The 24747-nt window shown below is 41.2% G+C and overlaps 1 protein-coding gene across 6 annotated transcripts in view; it reads right to left on the minus strand.

Moving 5' to 3' along the window:
* DPP8 (dipeptidyl peptidase 8) overlaps nucleotides 1–22392 on the minus strand; it is a 70152-nt gene extending 47760 nt beyond the window's left edge. Inside the window, exons 1-6 of one of the 6 annotated variants that reach the window (XM_036304945.1) lie at nucleotides 22204–22391; nucleotides 20440–20575; nucleotides 17440–17709; nucleotides 13559–13671; nucleotides 4747–4920; nucleotides 3797–3965 (exon numbers count right to left, since the gene is read on the minus strand). In XM_036304945.1, coding sequence (XP_036160838.1) covers nucleotides 3797–3965; nucleotides 4747–4920; nucleotides 13559–13671; nucleotides 17440–17709; nucleotides 20440–20476 — 763 coding nt within the window. In that variant the 5' untranslated portion in view covers nucleotides 20477–20575; nucleotides 22204–22391. Of the gene's footprint in view, nucleotides 1–3796; nucleotides 3966–4746; nucleotides 4921–13558; nucleotides 13672–17439; nucleotides 17710–19032; nucleotides 19153–20407; nucleotides 20580–21960; nucleotides 22104–22203 lie in introns of those variants that run through there. The other 5 variants (XM_036304954.1, XM_036304960.1, XM_036304982.1 and 2 more) reach the window with 5 other exon arrangements.
* Between the last annotated feature and the right edge of the window lie 2355 nt (nucleotides 22393–24747).

The raw sequence follows: 24747 nt of genomic DNA on the forward strand, positions 1-24747 counted from the left end.
ACAGAAGGGGTAAATGGTGATGGAAAAAATAAAACTAATTTACCCTAAATAATAAAAGGCTTATATGAAAATTGACCGAAAGGCAGAACGACCGGTCACTATGACGTGCACTGACCACCAGGGGGCAGATGCTCAACATAGGAGCTGCCCCCTGGTGGTCAGTGCGCTCCCACAGGGGGAGCGTCACTCAGTCAGAAGCCGGGCTCACGGCTGGCGAGCACAGTGGCAGTGGTGGGAGCCTCTCCCGCCTCCACAGCAGCATTAAGGATGTCCTACTGCCAGCTTAGGCCCGCTCCCTAAGCCATCAGTCAGACATCCCCCAAGGGCTCCCAGACTGCGAGAGGGCACAGGCCAGGCTGAGGGATCGCCTCTCCAAGTGCACAATTTTTGTGCACTGGGCCTCTAGTATTTAAAAATAAATCATATAGTACCTATTTGTGTCTGTTTTTGAAATTCATCAATGTTGTTGCATCAACATTACGTTGTATCAATGTATCGATAATTCCTTCCTGTTTATTGCTGAATAATATTCCATTGTATACCACAGTTCTTTTATACATTTATCTCTTAATGGACATCTGGGCTGCTTCCAATTTTTGAGTATCATGAAGAAAGATGCTGTGACCATTCTTTTTTTCTTTTTAATATTTTTAAAAATTGATTCCAGAGAGGAAGATCAAGAGATAGAAACATCAATGATGAGAGAGAATCATTGATTGACTGTCTTCTATACACGCCCTACTGGGGACTGAGCCTATAACCTGGGCAAGTGCCTTGACTGTCCCAACCAGAAATCAAACTATGACCTCCTGGTTCATAGGTCCACACTCTACCACTGAGCCACACTGGTCAGACGCACTATGATCATTTTTGTATAAGAATCTTTGTAGCTCTTTGAGGAAGATGTGGTCGCAGCTGCAGCAGATTTCTGTTTCACCCACTCCTGGTTCTGATTCACTGTTGTTCGCTCTTGCAGAGGAACAAGTGGGTCAGGAAGCAGACCCACAGCCATGGCTTTTAAAGATACAAGAAATGCACCCATGGAACCAGAGGTGGCAATCCACCAAATTAAAATTACTCTAACCAGCCACAACACAAAATATTTGGAGAACGTGTGTGCTGACTTGACCAAAGGTTGCCAATGAAAAGAATCACAAAGTGCAAGGATCAGTTCAAATGCCTACCAAGACTCTAAGAATCATTAGAAAACCTCCCTGTGGGGAAGGTTCTTAGACTTGGAATAGTTTTCAGATGAGGATCCATAAGCAACTCATTGACTTGCACAGTCCTTCTGAGGTTGTTAAGATTATTTATATCAGTATTAAGCTGGAAGGGGGAGGGGGAGGGGGAGGGAATACAATAACTAGTACATAATGAGTGCTCAAAGTTTATTGAAGCATAAAATAATTGCCAGGCTTTCCAACCTAGATACACTAATTACTAACCTAACCTTTCAACTGCCATTGGTAGCTGTTCTGATTCCATGATTACAAATGGAGACCCATTAAACACCAAAAAAATGTACTTTTTACTTAAAAGTTTCCCTATTCCACACTCTTTTCTCTATCCTGTGCTCCACTTTTAGGCCATAAAACCTGAATAACTGCAACAGTCAAGCTTTGGTATCCCTGTCTCTAGTCTTGTGCTTCTCAAATATAACTTCCAAAAGTACCTGAAACAATTTATCTACGATATAATTCTGACCATACCACTCAATTGCTAGAACTTTTCAATGGACTGCCACATCATAATAAAGACCATGTTCATTTACATGACATACAGTCTACCCTTGTCGTGGCTTTTTTTTTTTTTTAAGTATATTTTATTGATTTTAGAGAGGAAGGGAGAGATAGAAAGATCAATGATGAGAAAGAATCATTAACTGGCTGCCTCCTTCACGCCCCCCTACTGGGGATCGAGCCCGCAACCCAGGCTTGTGCCCTTGGCCGGAATCGAACCCACTCTTCAGTCTGAAGGCCGATGCTCCATCCATTGAGCCAAACCAGCTAGGGCAGTGATGGCTCTGACACGCGAACTCATTTTTTTGGTTGATTTTTCTTTGTTAAATGGCATTTAAATACATAAAATAAATATCAAGCCGAAGCCGGTTTGGCTCAGTGGATAGAGCGTCAGCCTGCGGACTGAGGGGTCCCGGGTTCGATTCCGGTCAAGGGCATGTACCTGGGTTGCGGGCACATCCCCAGTGGGGGATGTGCAGGAGGCAGCTGATCGATGTTTCTCTCTCATCGATGTTTCTAACTCTCTCTATCTCTCTCCCTTCCTCTCTGTGAAAAATCAATAAAATATATTTAATAAATAAATAAATAAATAAATAAATAAATAAATATCAAAAATATAAGTCTTTGTTTTACTATGGTTGCAAATATCAAAAAATTTCTATATGTGACACGGCACCAGAGTTAAGTTAGGGTTTTTCAAAATGCTGACACGCCGAGCTCAAAAGGTTCGCCATCACTGAGCTAGGGCCTGGCTTTTCTTATCTGCCAGTTTTATCTATCCCCACTCACACCCCTTGCTTTAGGATCATAACTGCTTCTAACTCCTTGCACATACCACAGTACCTTCTGCATCAAGACCTTTCTCACACAGTCCCTTCACTTGAAGTGTACTGGCTACTATACTGTACAATTATACAACATTAGTTCCTGCCACATTGTCTGGTACACAAGAACTTAATGTATCTTTGTTGATTGACTAATAGAACAGATTTCTTGACTCCTAATTCAGTGGTCTTTCTATCAATGTAAATTGTTCAGGAAAAGGCTTCTTCTATAATATTGATTATCCTAATGAAGAAAAAATGTTTGCTGTCAATACACTACTATATTCTAAAATAACTTATTAAGGAATATGCCTAATAAATCAACTTTGTGAACATTAGATTAAGAAAAAGTTGGACTAATGAATTTTCAAAGTGACCATTCTTCATTATGAAGTTTATTCTTAAGCTGTTTCACAAGTTCAAAGAAAAAGCAATACAGTATTTCCCATCTTTCATTTGTATGAAAGCTTTAGAGGAAAACATCCACATCTTTTCTGTACTTTGAGTACTGCATACTATTATTATAGTTACTTCAATAAAAATTAAGTATCTCCACAAACACACAGGTACACAAAGTTCTGTTTTTCCTATTATGACAAAATAACTAAGTAGACTCTCCAAAAAGGGGAGACAAACATTCAGATAGTTCTTACAGTATTAATTTTTCCTGTTTGTTTCCCAAAGACAGGATTAATTTTTAAATTAAAATTTTATTTTAAGAAGAACAGTCTGGGGAATTCTCGCAGTCTCATTTGGCTAAAAGAACAATCACATCAAGGGTGCTACTGTTGTGCTGTCTGGAAATGAACATTAAAACACAAGGCAGCATAGCCGAGGCTATGTGGCTCAGCAGTTGTGTGACGACCCATGAACCAGGAGGTGACAGTTCGATTCCCAGTTAGGGCACATGCCTGGGTTGCGGGTTCCCCAGTAGGGGGCTGTAGGAGGCAGACGATCAGTGATTCTCTCTCATCATTGATGTTTCTATCTCTCTCTCTCCTTTTCCCTTCCTCTCTGAAATCAATAAAAACATAAAGCACACACAGACACACAAAACAAGGCAGCATTACACAGGTGATACATACCACTGATCCTCTGCATGTTTTTCTTTTTAAATTTTAAAGATTTGAATTTAAAATACAAAGATCACCTAGTTTACTTCAATTTCAAAACAAAAGCAAATTACATTTTAAAAAGCTTTTCAGAAAAGTGGATTTGAAGAACTATCATTACCATTGTGCACATAGGTTAGCCTCCTTTCTTCTCTGGTTACAATGTTGGATATCCAAATATCATTGCTATGTATAAATGCAATCCAGTCTGGATCAGCTGGGCATAATTTTGGATCCATCCTAATGTTGGGACAACTAGTCTCCACTAAATTGGGCCGTAAGGGTTGTTGCTAGAAAAGTAAACAACATTTTAAGGAAAGTGTCAGGTTGATACATACATACTTGTTTGCCAGCACCCTTCCTATAAAATGAACAATAATTCCAAGTAAAATGTCAACTAAGACAATTGCTCCCCAGAAAAATATATTTCATACGCCTTAACTTATTAGGAAGGACTCATTTTTTTAAAAACTATGAATTAGAAATCCAAGGGTAATAGGAACTTCATAAATTTTATTATCCAAATCTGTTTAATAGGATAGTTATTATTTATAAATAACTTATTTTTTACTTATTAAACATTTCAAATTAACTTTAACAATATAATTTGCTCATCGAAAAGTGTAATGAAAGCCAGAATCATCGCAATTCTATCAAAAGAACAGCTCTACTAGCACATAAAAAATTGCATGGAATAAAACCAAACATTTAAAACCATTTATTAAGATGAATTAAGCTTATAAGGGAACCAAAATAGATTGCTTTGTGATAATATTATCCTCCCAACCCCACTCCTCAGCACTTACTCAGAAAGTGGGCACTGATGTCCTTTACTATATCCTCCTAATAATATAGCAAGTGGTTTTAGCATTTTAAAAATTTATATTAATGTCACTAGAAAAATTATTAACTCCTAAAATTAAAAATTAATACTCAAGTTTGTTTTCTTTACCACTAAATTTTTTAGTTAATGGGTAAACAGAATATTTTGGTTTAATTACCTTTCTGATTTGGGTGCAAATAACTCTTAGGACCCCAAAACACATTTAATAAGTAGCAACAGCAACTTACAGTAAATCCTTGTGGCCCTCCATCTTTTACGTGATATATTCCACTACCAGCTTGAAAGAGAAATGTTCCACTTCCTTGGTGATAATCATAAGAAGCAATTCCAACTGTTCCAATGCGTTTTCTTTCTCTTAACAGTTCTTCTTCTCGAGAATACATTCCATAGTCCAGTGTTGCCTAATGCAAAAGAAAAATCACCTATTCAGTCTTCTGAAAGCTTGTTTTTTGCTATTAGAACTGAAATTCTACCATCTCAAATATTACTGAGTCTACATTTTGAGTGACCCCAAAATTTGGCAGCAACTTTAAGCAGAGTAATTTGAGGAAGTCTGCTGAAAGATTTCTTGGTAAAAGGTCTTTAGATGATTGTTATATATGTTAAAGAATGAGAGTTACATCTCATCACTTTGGCTTGGCATTCAAGATCTTCTACATCACCGAAATGTAACTTGGTGATTTTACATGCAGTTAAGAGCACAGACTTTGAAGTCAAATTGTTTGAATCTAGGCTTTGACCCTCATTAGAAGCCTGACTTTGAGCAAGCAGCTTAATTTCTTCAAAAAGTAATTTTCCTCACTTTCAAAATAATAAATCATCTACTTATGCTTTGTGAAAATTAACTGAGATAAAATTATGTAAAGTGTTTAGCACAATGACTGGCCCAGAATAAGTTCTTAATATCAGCTGTCATTAGTACCTTTCCACAACAACTACTAATAATCCTATCCTATCTAATAAAAGAGAAACATGGTAATTAGCCATACGTCCGCTACCGTTCCCATTGGCTAATCAGGGAGATATGCAAATTAACTGCCAGCCAAGATGGCAGCCGGCAGCCAGGCAGCTTGAAACTAACATGAGGCTTGCTTGCTTCAGTGACGGAGGACTCCAACGTTCCCCACCTGCCTTGCCAGCCTCTGAGCTTGCAGTTTGAAACAAATTGTTACAAATATAGAAGCTAAACAAAACCCCAGAAACCTGCTTTCAGCAAGCCGGGATCTCAGAGCTGGAGTTGATACAGTGTTTCGATTATAGAACACAAACAAACCAGATACCTGCTTTCAGCAGCAGAGGCCTCAGAGCTGGAGCCAGAGCTAAAGCTGGCCCAGAATAAAAGGAAAAAAAAGGAGCAGTTGGGAGCTTCAGTCACCCGCCAGCCTGAAAACAGCCCTCAGCCCCTCACCCAGACTGGCCAGGCACCCCAGTGGGGACCCCCAACCTGAAGGGTGTGTGACCAGCTGCAAACAGCCATCATCACCTCACCCAGTCTGGCCAGGCACCCCAGTGGGGACCCCCACCCTGATCCAGGACACCCTTCAGGGCAAACCAGCCAGCCCCCACCCATGCACCAGGCCTCTATCCTATATAGTAAAAGGGTAATATGCCTCCCAGCACCAGGATCAGCAGAGCCCCGAGGCCTCCTGGCACCGGGATCAGTGTGTCAGGGGGCAGCGCCCAAACCCCGATTGCCCTGCGGCTGTGTGTGACAGGGGGTGGGGTCACAACTTCCCTATCCACCCTGCTCTGTTCGTGACAGGGGAAGGCGCCCCAACCCCCTGATCAGCCCTGCTTTGTGCCTGATAGGGGGGAGCTCCCCAACCCCCTGGTCGCCCTGCGGCTGTGTGTGTGACAGGGTGCGGCGCCCCAACCCCCCGCCACGGGCCCTGCTCTGTGTGTGACGGGGTAGAGCCATAACCTCCCCATTGGCCCTGCCCTGAGTGTGAGAGTGGCGGCACCCCAACCCCCTGATCGGCCCTGCTCTGTGGGTGATAGAGGGCAGCACCCCAACCCCCTGATCTGCCCTGCTCTGAGTGTGACAGGGGCGGCGCCCCAATCCCCTGATCGGCCCTGCTCTGTGCGTGACAGGGGGTGGCGCCGCAACCTCCCCATCGACCCTGCCTTGAGTGTGACGGGGGCGGTGCCCCAACCCCCCAATCGGCCCTACCCTGAGTGTGACTGAGGGTGGCATCACAACCTCCCGATCCGCCCTGCTCTGTGCATGACAGGGTGTGGTGCCCCAACTCCCCAATCGGCCCTGCTCTGAGCCCGACCAGGGGCTGCACCTAGGGATTGGGCCTGCCCTCTGCCACCCGGGACCAGGCCTAAGCCAGCAGGTCATTATCTCCCGAGGGGTCCCAGACTGTGAGAGGGCACAGCCGGGCTGAGGGCCCCTCCCACCCCCCCGAGTGCACAAATTTTTGTGCACCTAGCCTCTAGTCCTATATAATAAAAGGCTAATTGCAAATAGACCAAATGGTGGAACGACCGGTCACTATGACATGCACTAACCACCAGGGGGCAGACGCTCAATGCAGGACCTGTCCCCTGGTGGTCAGTGCGCTCCCACAGGGGGAGTGCCGCTCAGCCAGAAGCCCTGAGCTGGGTTCACAGCTGGCAAGTGCAGCGGTGGTGGCGGGAGCCTCTCCCGCCTCTGCAGCAGTGCTAAGGATGTCCAATTGACAGCTTAGGCCTGCTCCCCGCAGGGGAACTGTCAGTCAGAAACCCCCCAAGGCTCCCAGACTGAGAGAGGGTGCAGGCTGGGCTGAGGGACTACCCCACCCCCCAAGTGCACGAATTTCATGCACCGAGCCTCTAGTCCTCTAATAAGCCCCTAGGTCAGGTTAGTCACATCACTGATGTAAAACCTAACATGTGATGTTTTGCTTCCTGGCCTTTGTCCCTGCCATTTCCCCCCCTTGAAAGGGTATTTTTCTTTCTACCCACCCAAGTTTTAACGATACCCCAAAACCTTGGCTCTAATTCAACCTTGGCCAGGAAAGCTTCCTGATGCATTACAGTGTATACTGGTGATCTCGTCTTTGAAATTTATGTAAGAGTTACTGTCTCTTTTACTCATTTAGCTATCGTTTGGTTTTTCACTTTTTTCAATATTTCTGAGTAGAAATAAGTTTTAAAAAGCATAAAAAACTTGAGAGCAGAATCTGTCATTTTGTTTTCCTAACTATAGTATCTGTTAAAATCTTTCAAAAGAATATTTGTAATTAATGACTGATGATGATGAGAGTTTTCCCAAGCTAGAAATATCATTTGACACACATATAAAATACAAAAAGAAATATAAGGAAAACAAATCTAGTAAGTGCTAACTTCAAAAAATTGCATCTCGCCCTGACCGGTTTGGCTCAGTGGATAGAGCATCTGCCTGAGGACTGAAGGGTCCCGGGTTCAATTCCGGTCAAGGTCAGGTACCTTGGTTGCAGGCACATCCCCAGTAGGGAGTGTGCAGGAAGCAGCTAATCAATGTTTCTCTCTCATCGATGTTTCTAACACTCTATCCTTCTCCCTTCCTCTCTGTAAAAAATCAATAAAGTATATTAAAAAAAAAAATTGCATCGCGTACATTTGCTCACTCACTAAGAGCTCTTCACACTTTGAGTTTGATAAAAGAAAACAGACATGGTTTCTGCTATCTATATATGTATCTATAAATATAAAAGCCCATCGACCGGAATGGTGGAACAACCGGTCGCTATAACGTGCACTGCGGCGGCCAACCAGCCTGATCTGGGTCCCGATCGGACCCCCTCAATCTTCCACAGGCCCTCCCCTAGGCCAGCCTTGCCCCAAATTGCCCTACCTCCACCCCCACCCCAATCAGTGGCAGGGCTGGCCAGCCAACCACCCACGGCCCATCCTCCCGGCCGGCCCCACCAACAGCCCTGCCCCTGATCGCCCCCCCTCCCACCCCGATCAGGGATGGGGCCAGCTGGCCAACCACCCGCAGCCTCTCCCCCCGCCATCAGCCCCCATAGGGGCGGGCTGGCTGGACCCCACCCGTGCATGAATTCGTGCACTGGGCCTCTACTCAAGGAATAATATTTTAAAAAGAGGTCTAGCCCTTGCCCATGTGTCTAAGTGTTAGAGAGTCAGCCCCTGCACTGAGGGCTTGCAGGTTCAATTCCAGGGCACATACCTGGATTGCAGGTTTGATCCCTGGCCCTGGTCAGGGTGCAGGTAGGAGGCAACCAATCAATGTATCTCTATCACATTGATGTCTGTCCCTATCTCTGTCTCTGTCTCTCTCCTTCTAATCCTCCCTCCCTCCCTTTAATTCTCTCTAAATATATCCCATGAGGATTAACAACAACACCAAAAGAAAACTAGACAAGTTGCAGGCATGTACCACTCCAAAATTAAGCCAGCACACTGAAAGTAAACATTGTTTTCAAAAATGGCAAGTATAGATACGTACTTGCAAACCCAAATAATGTTAGGTGAGGTTGAAAAAAAGACAACCTTGGAATCCTGGTAAAAACTCAGATAGTTTGTTATTTTATTCATTGTATCGTATTGCTTTTTTATTAATGTTTAATTATATTTGTATACATTTGTATGTGTGTGTTAGGCTTCAATAGAAAAAAACTCACAAATTCTATGAACATAGTTTTATTGATTCTGATCTTTTGTTTTAAATATTTCTGAAGACTTTCCATAAAATAAAAGCCAAGAGCAATTCTGACTATATATTTTAATTTCTCCCCTCTTATTCTCCTTGAATGCCACCAGACTTGATCTCTGCTTAATATGTCTTAATGCTTAGTAATCAGAACATAAGAAATTTCAGAGCTAAGAAATTAACTTTCACAAGAGAACTGTATTTATAACTTTGTGATTATAAAATTTGTTATTTGAAAGAATAACAAGCAAGATGATAAAAAGAACGCTGAAAAAGATTGAGAAAAAAAGGTTAGCCTTAACCAGATATTAAAAATTAAAACATGAATAAACAGAATGAACAATGTTAGAGAACAAAAAAATCCAAAACAGACAACTGATATTTTAACACATTGCGTACCGCATAGAAATCTCTAAGACCTACGCCAGGGACCGCGTGCTGTTAGGCAAACTGCACGTTATTTAAATCATCATAATGCACTTTAGGTGTTGTTTTTCAATAATTATAACATTTTTATTTACAAAAACAATTAAACAAAGTTCCTAGTACTTTTTTAACATATGGTACTGCGTAAAACATTTTCCTCTATGAAGAGGGACCAAACAAAATTTACGTAAGTATCTAGATTCGCTCCTTTTTCCATGGGCGTGAAAAACGAGAACACTCGTGAGCGGTCCTTAACAGACGGCGTGCGAAACACGAGAAACCTCCTTAGCGGTACGAAATGTGTTAAATCAGTTGGAATTACTGCATAATCATATACAAAAAGATAACACTGGGCCCTAGCTGGTTTGACTTAGTGGATAAGAGCGTCAGCCTGCGGATTGAAGGGTCCCAGGTTCGATTCCCATCAAGGGCACATGCCTGGGTTGCGGGCTCAATCCCCAGTAGAGGGCATGCAGGAGGCAGCCAATCAATGATCCTCTCTCATCGATGTTTCTATCTCTCTTCCCTCTCCCTTCCTCTCTAAAATCAATAACAATATATTTTTAAAAAGAAAAGAAAGATAATACTGGATCTACTTTTCACATATTCCAAATGGGTTAGAGATTTAAATGTTAAAATGAAACAAACTTTCCACTTCTACCCAAGATGGAGAAACAGGGACCAGACATATCCTCCCTGTTTCTGAAACAACTGAGAAAATGAACAAAATATATGAAATAACACTGGACATCAGGCAACAAAGGAGAAATGGGAAACAAATGAGGTAAGCCGTACACTTCAACTGCCTTGACAGTTTTACAGATGTTGGCACAAGAAGGAAGAAGCTAATGAGTCAAAGAAAAAAAAAAATCACAAAGGAAATCAGAAAATACTTTGAGACAAAAGAAAATACAATATACCAAAATTTAAAAACAAAAAAAACAAAATTTAAGTGATGCAGCAAAAGCAGTTCCAGAGGAAATTTATAACTATAAATACCTACATTAGAAAAGAGATCTCGGGAGAAAAAAGGGGACATATGTAATACTTTCAACAATAAAGAATTATTAAAAAAAAAAAAAGAGAGAGAGAGAGAGAGCGCTCAAATTAATAAGCCAACTTTCCACCTAAGACTATAAAAAAAGCAAAGCAAACTAAATCCAAAGCAAGGAGAAATAAGGAAATAATATAAATTAGATTTGAAATAAAACAAAATGGAAAACAGAAAAACAATAAAGCTCAACAAAACCAAAAGTTGGTTCTTTGAAAAGATCAACAAGTTTGACAAATTTACTAGAATGATCAAAAAAATAAAAAGAGACAAGGCTCAATTTACTAAAGTCAAGAATGAAAGCAGATCGTTATTAACAATCTGATATGGATAAAAAGGATTTTAATAGTATAAACAGTTGTATGCCAACAAATTAGATAATGTAGATAAAATGGTTAAATTCCTAGAAACAAAGCACCAAAACTGATTCAAGAAATAGAAAATCTGAATAGACATAATGAATACAGATACTGAGTTAATAATAAAAAAACAAACTTCCCACAAAGAAAAATCCCGGACTAGATGGCTTTACTGATAAATCCTACCTAGTGTTTAAGGAAGAATTACGATGTACCCTAGTCACACTTTCCAATTTCAAAAGTTAGTACAAAGCTACATTAATGAAGACAGCATGATACTGGCATATAGGTCACTGGAATGGAATTGAGAGTCCAGAAATATACCCAGACATTTATGGTCAACTGACTTTCAACAAGAGTGCTAAGTCTATTCCATGGGGGGAAAATAACTTTTCAACAAATGGTATTAAACAAATAAATTTGAACCCCTATCTCACACCATATATAAAAATTAACTCAAAATGGATCCAAGACCAAAATGTAAGAGCTAAAACTATAAAACTCATGATTCATCATTTACACAGATGAAAATCTGTATAACCTTGGATTAAGCAACAGTTTCTTATATATGACACCAAAAGCACAAGCAATCACAGAAAAAAAAACCACAACTGACTGAATTTCATCAAAATGTAAAACTCTGCTGGCCTTCTGAAGCTGGGAGGATGAATATGGGCGTGGCATACATCTAAGTAAACCCCAGCCTTCGAGTGATGAATAACCAAGGCATCTGGCTGGCCTACATCATGTTGGTAGGACTGCTGTATGTGGGAATACTCAGCATCCTCTTCTTCAATATTCCTGTTGTCTGGACCTTGACCAACATCATCCATAATTTGTCTATGTATGTCTTCTAACATACGGAGAAAGGTACACCCTTTGAGGTCCCTGACCAAAGAAAGTCTTGGCTACTGACACACTGGTAACAGATGGACTATGGACTCCAGTATACCTCTTCCTTCAATAAAGGGGAAGTCTAAAAATGTTTTATCCTCCATAAAACAGAGTTCAAAGTAACTATATTTAAATGTATAGATCTAAATTAACGATTATAGTACTAAACACTTGTCAAAGGTAATTGTAGCTGATTTTATACTCATACTTACTACAATTAAAGACAAAAGTAAAAAGAAAACTCACAGAATGGGAGAAAATATTTGCAAATCACATCTGGTAAGGGTCTAGTATCCAGAATAAAGAAAAAAAACTCTTACAATTCAACATTAAAAAGACCCAATTAAAAATGGGCAAAGGACTTACACAGACATTTCCTCAAAGAAAATATACAAATAGCCAATAAACACATGAAAAAATGTCCAACATCACTGGTCATTAGAAAAAGGCAAAGCAAACAACGAGATAGACTTCACACCTTCTAGGATGGCTATAGTAAAAATGATGAATAACAAGGATTGGTGAGAATGTAGGAAATTAGAACCTTCATATATGACTGGTGGGAATGTAAAATGGTGTAGCTGCTATTGAAAGCAATTTAGTAGCTCCTTAAAATTTTAAATACAGAGTTACCACACGACCCAGCAATTTAACTCCTAGGTATATAACAAAGGGAATTGACAACAAATCTACACAAAATCTTTTGGGTATGACAAAAAGTTCTAAATTTAGATTTTGGTGATAGTTGCACAACTCTGTGAATACACTAAAAACTACTGAACTGTATACTTTGAGTGAATTGGATGGTATGTGAATTATATCTCAATAAAGCCAGTTAAAAAAGGAAAAGAATGGCCAAAGCCGGTTTGGCTCAGCGGATAGAGCGTCGGCCTGCGGACTGAAAGGTCCCAGGTTCGATTCCGGTCAAGGGCATGTACCTGGGTTGCAGGCACTTCCCCAGTGGGGGATGTGCAGGAGGCAGCTGATCGATGTTTCTCTCTCATCGATGTTTCTAACTCTCTATCTCTCTCCCTTCCTCTCTGTAAAAAATCAATAAAATATATTAAAAAAAAAAAAAAAGGAAAAGAATGGAAAAGCATATTCCATGCTAACATTAATCAAAGGAAAGCTGGAGTGGCTGTATTAAAGGAAATTTCATGGTAAAGATTATTGCTAGAAACAAAGAAAGTCATTCCATAACAATAAAGCAGTCGATTTATCAGGACATAACAATCCTAGCCACTGATGTACCTAATAACATAGCTTCAAAAAAATAAAGCAAAAACAAACAGAACTACAAGGAGAAAACGTCAAATCTACAATTACGGTTGGAGATTTCTACACCCTCTTTCAATAATTGATAGAATAAAATATCAGTAAGAACATAGAAGACTTAAACAATACAATAAACCATTTGATCTAATAATCACTTATAGACCCAACAATAGCAGAACACATTCTTTTCAAGTGAACACAGAACATTTACCAGGATGAACCATATTCTGGGCCATAAAATAAGACTCAATAAATTGGAAAAGATTCACATAATCAAAGTATGCTCTCTGATTCACATCTGCTTCAAATACAAAACCCCAACTGAATTTCTGTCTCTAAATAAATGCTGACAACATACTCCCAATCACAGGAATAACAATGTCTAATCCTACCTGAAAAAGATCCAAAAGAGGCTTCCAAGACAGCATTAAGATTGCAGCTTTGTTGATGTTTTTGGGAACTTCAGAATAAAACAGTGTATTTTCTCTGTTCTCACCAGACATAGCTATAAGAGAAAACAATCTTTTTAAAAATCACTTTTAAAAATAGCCATCACCTGCAATCACAGTAATAAGTACATAATGCCTTCTATATCTGCAAATTTTTATACTCTGTGCAATCTATAATAAATGTTAACAAGTAGGAGATACATAGGCCATATGCCATGGAAATTCGTTTCAATAAAACTTGGGCTTCACAGAAAAATTCTCAAGTTTCATTCTGATATCAGATCTTATTCTCTCTCAAAACAAACAAAAGTGTAAGATGATACAGGGACAAGTGTCATTTTTAGTTTTTGTTTCATTTTTAGGTTTTTTTTAGTGTGTGTGTGTGTTTTTTAATTGATTTCAAAGAGTGGAAGGAAGAGGGAGAGATAGAAACATCAATGATGAGAGAGACTCACTGATCGGCAGCCTCCTGCATGCTCCCTACTGGGAATCAAGCCCAGCAGCCAAGGCGCGTGCCCTGACCAGGACACTTCCTGGTTCATGGATTGAGGACGCTCAACCACTGAACTGCAATGACCAGGCAGGTTGTTGGGGTTTTTTTAATTGTTAGCCTCTTACAAGTTGGCAACAGACTCATGAGATTCCAAATGAGCGTGCTTTGTGACAACTTCAGATTACTAAAATGTCTTATTTTTCTGAACCACTAAAGTGCTTATTTAGAAATATGTATAGGTCTAACTGAATTCTGGTTTTTCTTCATTATAAATGTTCTATAACTGTAATCACTAATAATTTTCAATGAAAATATACTTATATTAAAACAACACAAAAAAACAACACAGAATCTGATATCTGATTTGCTAAAAATCTCTTTTTCCTTTATTGGGTAAAGGTAAAGGAAAGAGGTCTATATTAAGTAGAAGCCACACCTATTCTGGGAAATCATGCAATAATTGAATGGAAAGACCACAGTAGTACAGAATGAGCTACACACAAAAGAGAATGGAAATACACTTTTGTTTTGAGGAAGTGAACCAAAGAAAACTCAAAGAAAAACAAAGCCTTCTACCCTAAAAGGTATTAGTAAGGTATCATTTGCAAAAACGGTAGGAGTGAAGGAAGTTGAAAATAAATCTCATAGTTAGAACAAGAAACTTGCTCTTGAGTGGAACAGAGTCTCAGCCTAGTGTTTCTGATAATGGCAGCGAAGATAGCCTGTGGACGGCCACGGTAACTTCCACACCAGCCCTCGCAAAGGTTGGAGATGAGCCCTGAAATAGCCACATCATCCTTTATCCCTTATTTTCCTAAACCTTTCTTCGTTTGTGTTGTCTTTTGGAGTAGAAAGTTAAATATTAGCTGACATTTACTTCAGCACTTACCTTTATCTTAAATCTATTTTGTATATTCGAGTTACTGTTACAGAATTCTTAAGACTGCAGTCACCTATCCACACCATTCATAATTTCACTAAACGTGATCATTTCCTCTTACGCCCTCTCCTTCCAAGAGCCTTCAGCCCTCAAATATGAAAAAACTGGCTCTCAGCTATCCTCAAATGAGGGCCATTCCCCATAATCGTTTCAGCTGTCCCTCTGGAAACTGTTTTCCTTGGCTTCATCCATGACCAGTACAAATCTTCAAAGCATGGTGCCAGGGGAGCCTGAACTTGTGTGGGGGAATCACTTCGTAAGTTATGTAAATGTCTGACCGCTATGCTGTAACACCTGAAACTAATATATTACTGAATGGCAACTGTAATTGAAATTTATTTTTTACATTTCCAAGGCATTCTATGTACACATATACCAGTTCTGTGTAAGCACAAAATGAGCTTTCCCCGTTGTTTCTTTCCTGATGACACACTGTTAGTAATTGGTGTTTGAAGTATATTAAACATTTTTAAACAATGGATTTTTATTTAGAAAAAAATTTTTGGGACATCCTATAAAATGAAACTCTGGAATTGTTAAAGAAATAAAGAATGAATCTATAATTATCGATATAGGCTCTTGGAGAAAATATCTCTTAAAATACACACAAACACACACACATAGGCCAAAGTAGCTAGGTGGTTAGAGCAACAGCACATAGACCAAAGGGTCTTTGGTTTGATTCCCTGTCAAGGATATGTACCTGGTTTGCAGATTCCATCCCCAGCCCAGTCAGGGTGTGTACAGAAGGCAACCAATTAATGTGTCTCTCTCACATCGATGTCTCTATCACTCTCTCTCCTCCTCGCTCCTTCCTTTTTCTCTCTCTCTAAAATCAATACAAAATATCCTCAGATGAGGATTAACAACAACAACAAAATACAAACACACACACACACACACACAAATGGGGAGGAAAGTCTAATGAACAAAATAAACTGATGAACAAAATAGATCTAGAGATATAGAATCATAGAACAGACTGCAGAACCTCAGAAGGAAGGCAAGGGAGGGTGGGTGGATGGGAAGTGATCAACCAAAAAACTTGTGTGTGTGTGTGTGTGTGTGTGTGTGTACTAGAGGCCCGATGCACGAAATTCGTGCAAGGGGCTTGGGCCCCCACCGCCTCAGCAGCTGGTTCTGCCCCAGCCCCCACCCACCCCAGTAGCTGTCTCGGCCCTCACAGCCCCAGCTTCGTCTGGAAGGTCATCTAAAAGGATGTCCGGTCTAATTAGCATATTACGCTTTTATTATTATTGATATATATGCATAACCCATGGACACAGACAATAGGGTGAAGAAGGCCTGGGGCGGGGAGATGGGCTAGAAGGGATCAATGGGGGTAAAAAGGGGACATATGTAATACTTTCAACAATAAAGATTTAAAGATTTTTTAAAAGAGCACATATGGCCCTAACCGGTTTGGCTCAGTGGATAGAGCATCAGCCTGCGGACTCAAGGGTCCCAGGTTCGATTCTGGTCAGGGGCATGTGCCTTGGTTGCGGGCACATCCCCAGTAGGGGGCATGCAAGAGGCAGCTGATCGATGTTTCTCTCTCATCAATGTTTCTAACTCTCTATCCCTCTCCCCTCCTCTCTGTAAAAAATCAATATATTTAAAATAAAAAAGAGCACATATGTACACATGCTTAAACAATAAATATATCCATATTTAATAAGTAGTAAATTAATCAGTGGTATAATATACTTAATTTAGACAAACAAATCTGGAGTGAATAGGAAGAGACCAAACCCAGCCTTGGTTTAAAAAAAAAAAAAAATAATAGCAGCAGCTACTGAGAATGGGAACAAACGAATGGTTTTATTGTTTGTATTCCTAATCTGACCATTACTAAAGGAAGGCATTTTGATCTAGCTTTAGAAAGAATTAATTTCTGGCATCTTTAACTTTGACTTTGAAAATAAGATCATGATCAATCATGATTTGTCACCTGAAGGTAAAATAAAGTTAATGGGACAAACCAAGACTTCAAAGAAGCTTTTTGTTGTTGTTAATCCTCAAGCAAGGATATGTTTTCCATTGATTTTTAGAGAGTGGAAGGGAGGAGGAGAAACATCAATGTGAGAGAGAGATATCGATTGGTTGTCTCCTGCACGTGCCCCACTGGGGCTAGGAATCAAACCTGAACCAAGGTATGTGCCCTTGACTTGAATCCAACCTGGGACCCTTCACTCTGTGGGCCAACATTCCAACCACTGAGCCAAACCCGCTAGAGCCAAAGAAGCTCCCCCCACCTCACCCCCACCCCGCCCTTAAATGGAACCATCACTGATGCATTTATTTATTTACCAATTGCATCTATATATATATTCTAGCCTCTAAGTTTGAATTAAGAAAGCATTTCCTCTCAGAAACTGACTTCATACTCACCAAGGTAATAGATCCTGTCTGAATGAGGCCCATCTGGATCATTCCTCTTTACAAACATAAAATCATGTGGTGCCTTAGCCATCATGTAGCCATGATATTTTCTGGTATCAGCAAGCAGCTTTTTAAGCTGACTCCAGGAATACCGCTCCACATAAAACGGCTCCAATTTAGGCTGATCCCCTGATTCAATATTCTCCTCACACTCTGCAGTTTCAAAGATCTCAACACCCAACTGTTCTGTTTCCATTGCTGCTGCCATGTTGCATTTTCCTAGAAAAACAAAGCACATGAAGTTGTTCTCAGGCCTACCTTCTCTTATATTAATCAGAATGACAGTTTGATAGGGACCCTGCACCCTGCACGCCCCCCCCCCCCCCGAATGCAAGAAAAAAAATGCTTTACAGCACAGTTGCAATGAAACCTAGTAAGAAAAGCTCCCCCTTCTCTGTGTTCAGTTTAAAAATAAGATTAAAAAAAAAATTGAGGTCATGTCTATTTCACAGTGACTCTAAATCCCTTTGGGAACCTTTATAAAAGGCTCTCCTTAGGTATCTCTTGCCAAAATTCCTTTTTTCTTTCCCACACTGGAAGGAAACAGGCCATATGCCAGCTGGCTGTTATGCTCCATCCAAGAGATGTCAACAGTGAAGCTGAATGTGCCAAGGGAGTTAAGTGCTTCTGTATTTTAAAAAGTGACACATTTAATAAATGTGGACTTCTTCAGCTAACAGAAATAATCATGACCAATTAGAACAGGATAAAACTGTCCACACAATGTACTTTTAATAATCTTCTGAGGGCACTTACCCAAGATAATATAAATACTGTTTCCTTTTAACTGAAACTTTAAGCAACAAAAGGCTTAACTGGCTGGTACGTTTTTCTTTGTCTTCTGCTCTTGCCTAGACATCACTAACTTATGATTACTGTGGTGACTTTATACCAGTGATGGCGAACCTTTTGAGCTCAGCGTGACAGCATTTTGAAAAACCCTAACTTAACTCTGGTGCCGCGTCCCATATAGAAATTTTTTGATCTTTGCAACCATAGTAAAACAAAGATTTATATTTTTGATATTTATTTTATATATTTAAATGCCATGAAACAAAGAAAAATCAACCAAAAAAGTGAGTTCGCATGTCACCTCTGGCATGCGTGTCATAGTTTCGCCATCACTGCTTTATACTATAAGGAATCTATGTGCCTATTATTACAGATCATACAAGTTTTACTCTCCTGATTAAATAAGAGGGAAAAAAAGTTACTACTTCAAGTGGCTTTAATAGTTGAAATAATTGATACAGAAAGCAATTGGCCTGACCAGTGTGGCTCACTGGTTGAGCATCAACCTATGAACCAGGAGATCAGGGTTCGATTCCCAGTAAGGGCACATGCCTGGGTTGCAGGCTCGACTCCCAGTAGGGGATGTGCAGGAGGCAGCTGATCAGAAATTCTCTCTTATCATTGATGTTTCTATCTCTCCCTCTCTTCCTCTCTGAAATCAATAAAAATATATTTAAAAGAAAATTTTATTTAAAGAAAGCAACTGATGTTTGTTACCAATATTTTGATAAAAGTCTGAGCCCAATTTACCAGTTCAACCTCCAAACAGTGTTAATATTTCATCTATTAATGATGTTTCTTTTCATGATATAAATCCAGAAGATGATGTATTTTTGCTTTATCTATTTCAATATTAAAATGTAACAGGAGCTAAGTATCAAAGAAAAATAACAAGCAGTGTTATTATAAGCCATTGTGTGATATTCTGATATGTATTATTCATGACATTACTAAAAAGAAGCAAAATAAACAGAAATTCTGTGGCAACCAGTTCTTTTTGAACTATTAAATGTCAAAAACTTGTGGACTTGGGAGACTGCATTTATGTAAGCAATTTCACATTGTATTTAATGTAAGCAAATGAACAATCAATACATGGTGTATATTTAATATGCTTTTTTTAAAGCTCAATTTCACAGGGTAACAGGAGTTAACTACATAGAAAAAGTAATTAGCAGGGATGGGTTGTGAATTAGCCCATCAGGCATGCAGTATGACATGCGAAATAAACTAAACTGTGTGGCCAGGATATTGTATCTTCCTTTCATGCTACAGTGAGTTGTACTACCATTTTCAATTTAATAGTAGCAAAAATGGCCAGAAAAGCCATTTGAAAATTATATCAGGTATAAAACATGTAACATTAATGCAACTTTGTATCAGTATACAACTTGTAATATTATTACAACTGGGCATTTACCACCAATGATTAACATCCAAATAGCTCAGCAGAGAAAAAGTCATTTAGCTCAACTGGTATTCAGCACGCTGATATTAAATGGCAGTACTTGACAAAGGTGGTTGTTTATCTGCCTAAAAGCTAGTGTAGGCCTACTTTCTATCAACTATGTCAATGGATCGAGCTTTTTTTTAATGCAGCGAAAGAAGCAGCTACACAAATGGGGCTCATTTTTCTTAATTCCCCTTGTGTTAAATTTGGAACTTCATCTCCAAGAACTGGGCTAGGGAATAGAATAAGGAGCTAAGCAGACAGACCTTTGAAGTCTTACTGCCCAGCTCCTTGAGTTATCATTAATTTGATTGACATTTCTCCTATATAAAAGTTGCATTAGCTTGTACTTAAGCAAAATTATTAGTATTCCTTAATTGTAAGATCCCTGGACTATTTCTCTATCTTTCTACACACAAATTTTACAGTTCAAATGACACTACTGCTCCATGTTTGTGATAAATGGGTATCCTGCATTTTCTAGGACCTGATATATAATTTCAGTACTTTACACAAATGTGTAACTTAGTGATTTAATTTCCAGATTTTCATAACACCTACACATATAGATACATTCTCGAAATATATGATCTGAGTTTTCTAATTTCAAAAATTAGAAAACAGGATCAGCATACATTCTCAGCACAGTGCATATATTTCACTACCCCCACCTACCTTCTCATTTACGGCCCTTCCCTGGTGCTTACCCGATTGTATTTTCATCTGCTCAGACCTCTTCCACATTCAAAGAGATCTTTTCCAAGTGACTCAACTTCAAGCATAGATCCCGCTGCTCATTCTGCTCTCTTCTCACAGGAGTTTTGCCTTTTCTCACATCCAATCCTATTCACCAAGATAATGAAATAAGATATAAGGCTGCTAATCATTACCAATATGAATCATGTGAGCAAAAAGATTAAATGTTAAAAGTCTCATATAGTACTTAAAACCGATACAGAAATTTTCTTTTTGGTTAAAATATAATTTAACTGAATTATTTTGTATATATATTTTAGATTAAAATTATTTCAGAAGTGTACTCAAAAGAATATCCTAACAATAGTATAAATCCTGACACCGAGACATACACTAAAAGTTATGGAAAAGCTTCAAAAAATATAAAAGGCATACAGATATGAGGTTACTCATTGACTACTTGCAAATCCTCAAAAACGACAGATGATTAACTAAGTTAATTTCTATTTTTCTGTTCCTGTTTTACATAATACACTTGTATTATTTTACATAATACATACTGAGCTGGTTGGAGACAGAACAGACTCAGTAAAATAACCAAAAATGACAGAATAGGCCATTTTTGTGGGAAGGGAACTAACTTGCATTTAGTAACTTAAGATTTTTACAAGATAAAGAAAGTACTACCCATTTTAAGTGCATTCCACTGATGCTTTCTTTTTCCCCATGTACACTCTTAAAATAACTAAATTAGGTAACCTTTCTGGAAAAGGAAGCATTAAGGTTGTTGAAATAGCTTAGTAAAAGAAAAATAAAGGAGGATCTGTGGTTACACCTGTTATTTTATCAGTTTTAATTCTGGAGAGAGAGGTAATGAGAAAGCTCAATGGCAAATGGAGGGAAAACAGTGAAGGCATGACAGCACGGCAACCATGCAGGAAGGTGTCAAGACACCTTCCCGGTGCACTACGAGCCCCGCAGGGAAGAGCATGTTGGATTAGAGAATAGCTTCCGACAGGACTCTTGGATCTGGACCCACTGAAACACCATCTCAATTTTTAATCCAAGGGCCCGATCGTCGCCCGCTTACACGCCCCAAGCCTCACTGAACCAGCCTAGCTCTCACTCTTCAGGGTCCACCGCTAGTTGAGAGGTTCATCATCGGAGGGTGGACCCAGATTTTGAAACCTATGAATGAGGAATGCCGAGGAGGGGGGCTAGGGAGAGGCCAAGTCTTAGGAGAAAAATGTGTGATCAGGGAAATTTTAAAAAGGGAAGTATTTATCCTGCCCCGGGTGGGTGAAGCAGAATGAAAGGTGCTAGTGAGCAGGGAAGGGAGGGAAATCGACCTCGAGGGAGGCAGTAGAGAGAAAAGAACACGAGCTGGGAAACCAGAAAAATCACGGTCCACATGCGACCTGCCCAGTCGGGCTTTGGGCAAATCCCTGCGCCCCTCTGGGCTTCCGTGTCCCCGTCCGTAAGCCAGGGCCATCCCCGCTCCCCACCCGGCGAGGCTCAGGAAGATAACGGACGTGGACGTGCGGAGGCCAGCACCCAGCTCAGGGGGCTCAGTGGACGTTAGTGGACGGAATTTCAGAGACTCCGCTTCCTCTTCCGGCAACTGGGGCCCCGCAGGCCGGCCCGCGCAAGCCGGGCGTCGGTGCACCGCGGGGCGGGCTGACCGGGGGCGCGCGGGCGGCTCCGTGAGGCCGAGGCCCGGGTGGGCTGCGGCCCAGGCCTGGCAGGCGCAGAGGAAGGAGGGGCGGATACTGCACCTTCCCCCGGCCCCGCCCGGACCGTCCCGACGCGCGTCAGGGTGCGGGCCTGCGCCGCTTCATGCCGCGCCGCCCCGTCCTCGACCCGGCTGCGGCAGCTCCCTCGGCAGCGGCGCCGGCGGTAGCCCAGGCGGAAGGCGGCACTTAGAGGCGGCGGGGGACCACTCCAGGGGCTCCCGCGGCTCCGGAACTTCCGGTTCCTTGGCCCCGCCCCGCGACTAGCGGAAGCGGCGCGGGGCGGAGAAGGGCGCCCTCCCTGCTGGGTGGAGTTCTTTGTCACAGTGCCATCTCGTGGCGGGAGGAACGAACCGGGCTTGGGAGGGAGACAGGTGCGGTGGGGGACAGAGGTGACATCTAGGAACCCACGAGCGATTTGCAGGGAGCGATTTGCAGGAAGTCAAAGGACCAAAGGACGAACAGCGGCGCATCTCTACTCCTCCAGTTTTTCATTCAAATGGCCCAGAGCAGGCCGAGTTGTAGGCGCTGAGATTACAGTAAGGAGCAAGCTAGGCAAAGACCTCAGCCCCTTCGTGGAGATTAGGTAGAAAGGAAAGGACCGGGGCTTCAGGGATCCTTAAGTGTCTCATTGTTACGGTGGAAAGAAACTTGAACTTGGAGTCAGAAAGCTTGGTTCTACTACTAATTAGTGGTCTTGGGCAGATCTCGCAATTTCTGAGCCATGATTGATTGATTTGGTTAATCCTCACCTGAGGATATTTTTTTCCATTGATGTTTAGAGAGAATGAGAGGGAGGAGAGAGAGAAACATATATGTGAGAGAGAGACCTCAATTGGTTGCCTCCCACACGCACCCCGGCTAGGGCCATGGCCAGGGCTGGAATTTGAAATCTAGGTACATGCCCAGACCGGAAATCACCTGGGACCCTTCGGTGCGTGGTGGATCCACACCGATTTCTTAATCTGTAAAAGAGATATAAAAACATGTCACTTAGTTGCAATTAAGGAAAACCATGTGTGTCACATTAACACATAAATTTGGGAAAAAAAAAAAAAAAAAAAGAAATTTGGAGAAACTGGGGCCCAGGGCAGAGAAGTGAGTGACACTTGCTATAATCAGAACCAGAGGCAGGTTTCTTTCCACAGTTTCTTTCCTAGTCCTTATTATTCATTGGCTGATAGAAAGAGAAAAAGGGAGCCTGGCAGATGACTAAGTCTTAGAACAAAACTGTGGGAAAGCTGGGCCTCTGCTATTTCTGTTATTACAAGGAACCATGTGTCAGAAGTGTGTGTCACTAAAATCCTATATAATAAAAACCTAATGTGCTAAGTGTCTGACCATTAGTCTGCCCCCACCACCACCACCACCACCAGGGAGCAGATGCTTTGACCAGTAGGTTAGCTTGCTGCTGGGGCCTGGGCAAGACAGGCCGGACATGACCTGGAGCCCTCCCCTTGTCCCAACCTCATCATGCACCAGTGGGGTCCCTGGGCCTGGCCTGCACCCTCTCGCAATCCGGGACTCCTCGGGGGGATGTTGGAAAGCCAGTTTCGGCCTGATCCCTGCAGGCCAGGCTGAGGGACACCACCAGTGCATGAATCCGTGCACTGGGCCTCTAGTTTATTATAATGGCACTAATAAAAGATCCATTTGGGTGTATTTCCACTCCTCCATATGTAATTACTCACTCTGAGGTTAAATAGTCTTCCCTCAGCTTTTTTTTTTTAGTTGAGCTCCCCTAAAAGAAAGGTACAGACATTTTCATTGGAACTCCTCTATGAATTTTCTGCACATGATCCAAAAGTCGATTTTAAGGCTTTGAATGCACATACACATACTAACAAAATACAATGAAATATCCTACACTTCATTTCCTTCATCCAACAAGTGTTTATAGAATCCCTGATATGTGCCTGTCAGTGTTACAGGCACTGGGACTACAATAGTGACCAAAGTAGGAAAAACCCCTGTCTTTGTGCAGTTTACATTCTAATAAGAGGAAAAAAACATCCTGAAAAACAAACAAAAAATATATAATTTTATGGATTTAAAAAAAAAAAATCCCTGAGGAGGTAAAGTGCCGGGGTCCAACCCCAGCAGGTCCAGGGGTCCCCAAAGGTGTGGACGGAGTCGGCGAAGAAGGAATGACACGGAGACAGCGTTCAGTTGATCAGCAGCCTAGCCAGGATCTCTAGCCAGGATCTCCAGCCAAGTTCTGGTCTGGATCTCCAGCGAAGTTCTACTTAGGATGCCGGGGTCCAACCCCAGCAGGTCCAGGGGTCCCCAAAGATGTGGACGGAGTCGGCGAAGAAGGAATGACACGGAGACAGCGTTCAGTTGATCAGCAGCCTAGCCAGGATCTCTAGCCAGGATCTCCAGCCAAGTTCTGGTCTGGATCTCCAGCGAAGTTCTGCTTAGGATCTCCAGCCAGGTTCTGTATCCATGTTGTCTTGCTAGGTTCTCCAGCCAGGTTCTCCAGCCAGGTTCTGTAGCCAAGTTCCCTCGCTAGGTTCTCCAGCCAGGTTCTGTCCAGGTTCTCCAGCCAGGTTCAGTTACCAGGTTCTAGTCAGGTTCTCTTGCCAATTT

The sequence above is a fragment of the Myotis myotis genome, unplaced genomic scaffold, assembly GCF_014108235.1.
Source record: "Myotis myotis isolate mMyoMyo1 unplaced genomic scaffold, mMyoMyo1.p scaffold_m19_p_1, whole genome shotgun sequence".
Taxonomy (NCBI): Eukaryota; Metazoa; Chordata; class Mammalia; order Chiroptera; family Vespertilionidae; genus Myotis; species Myotis myotis.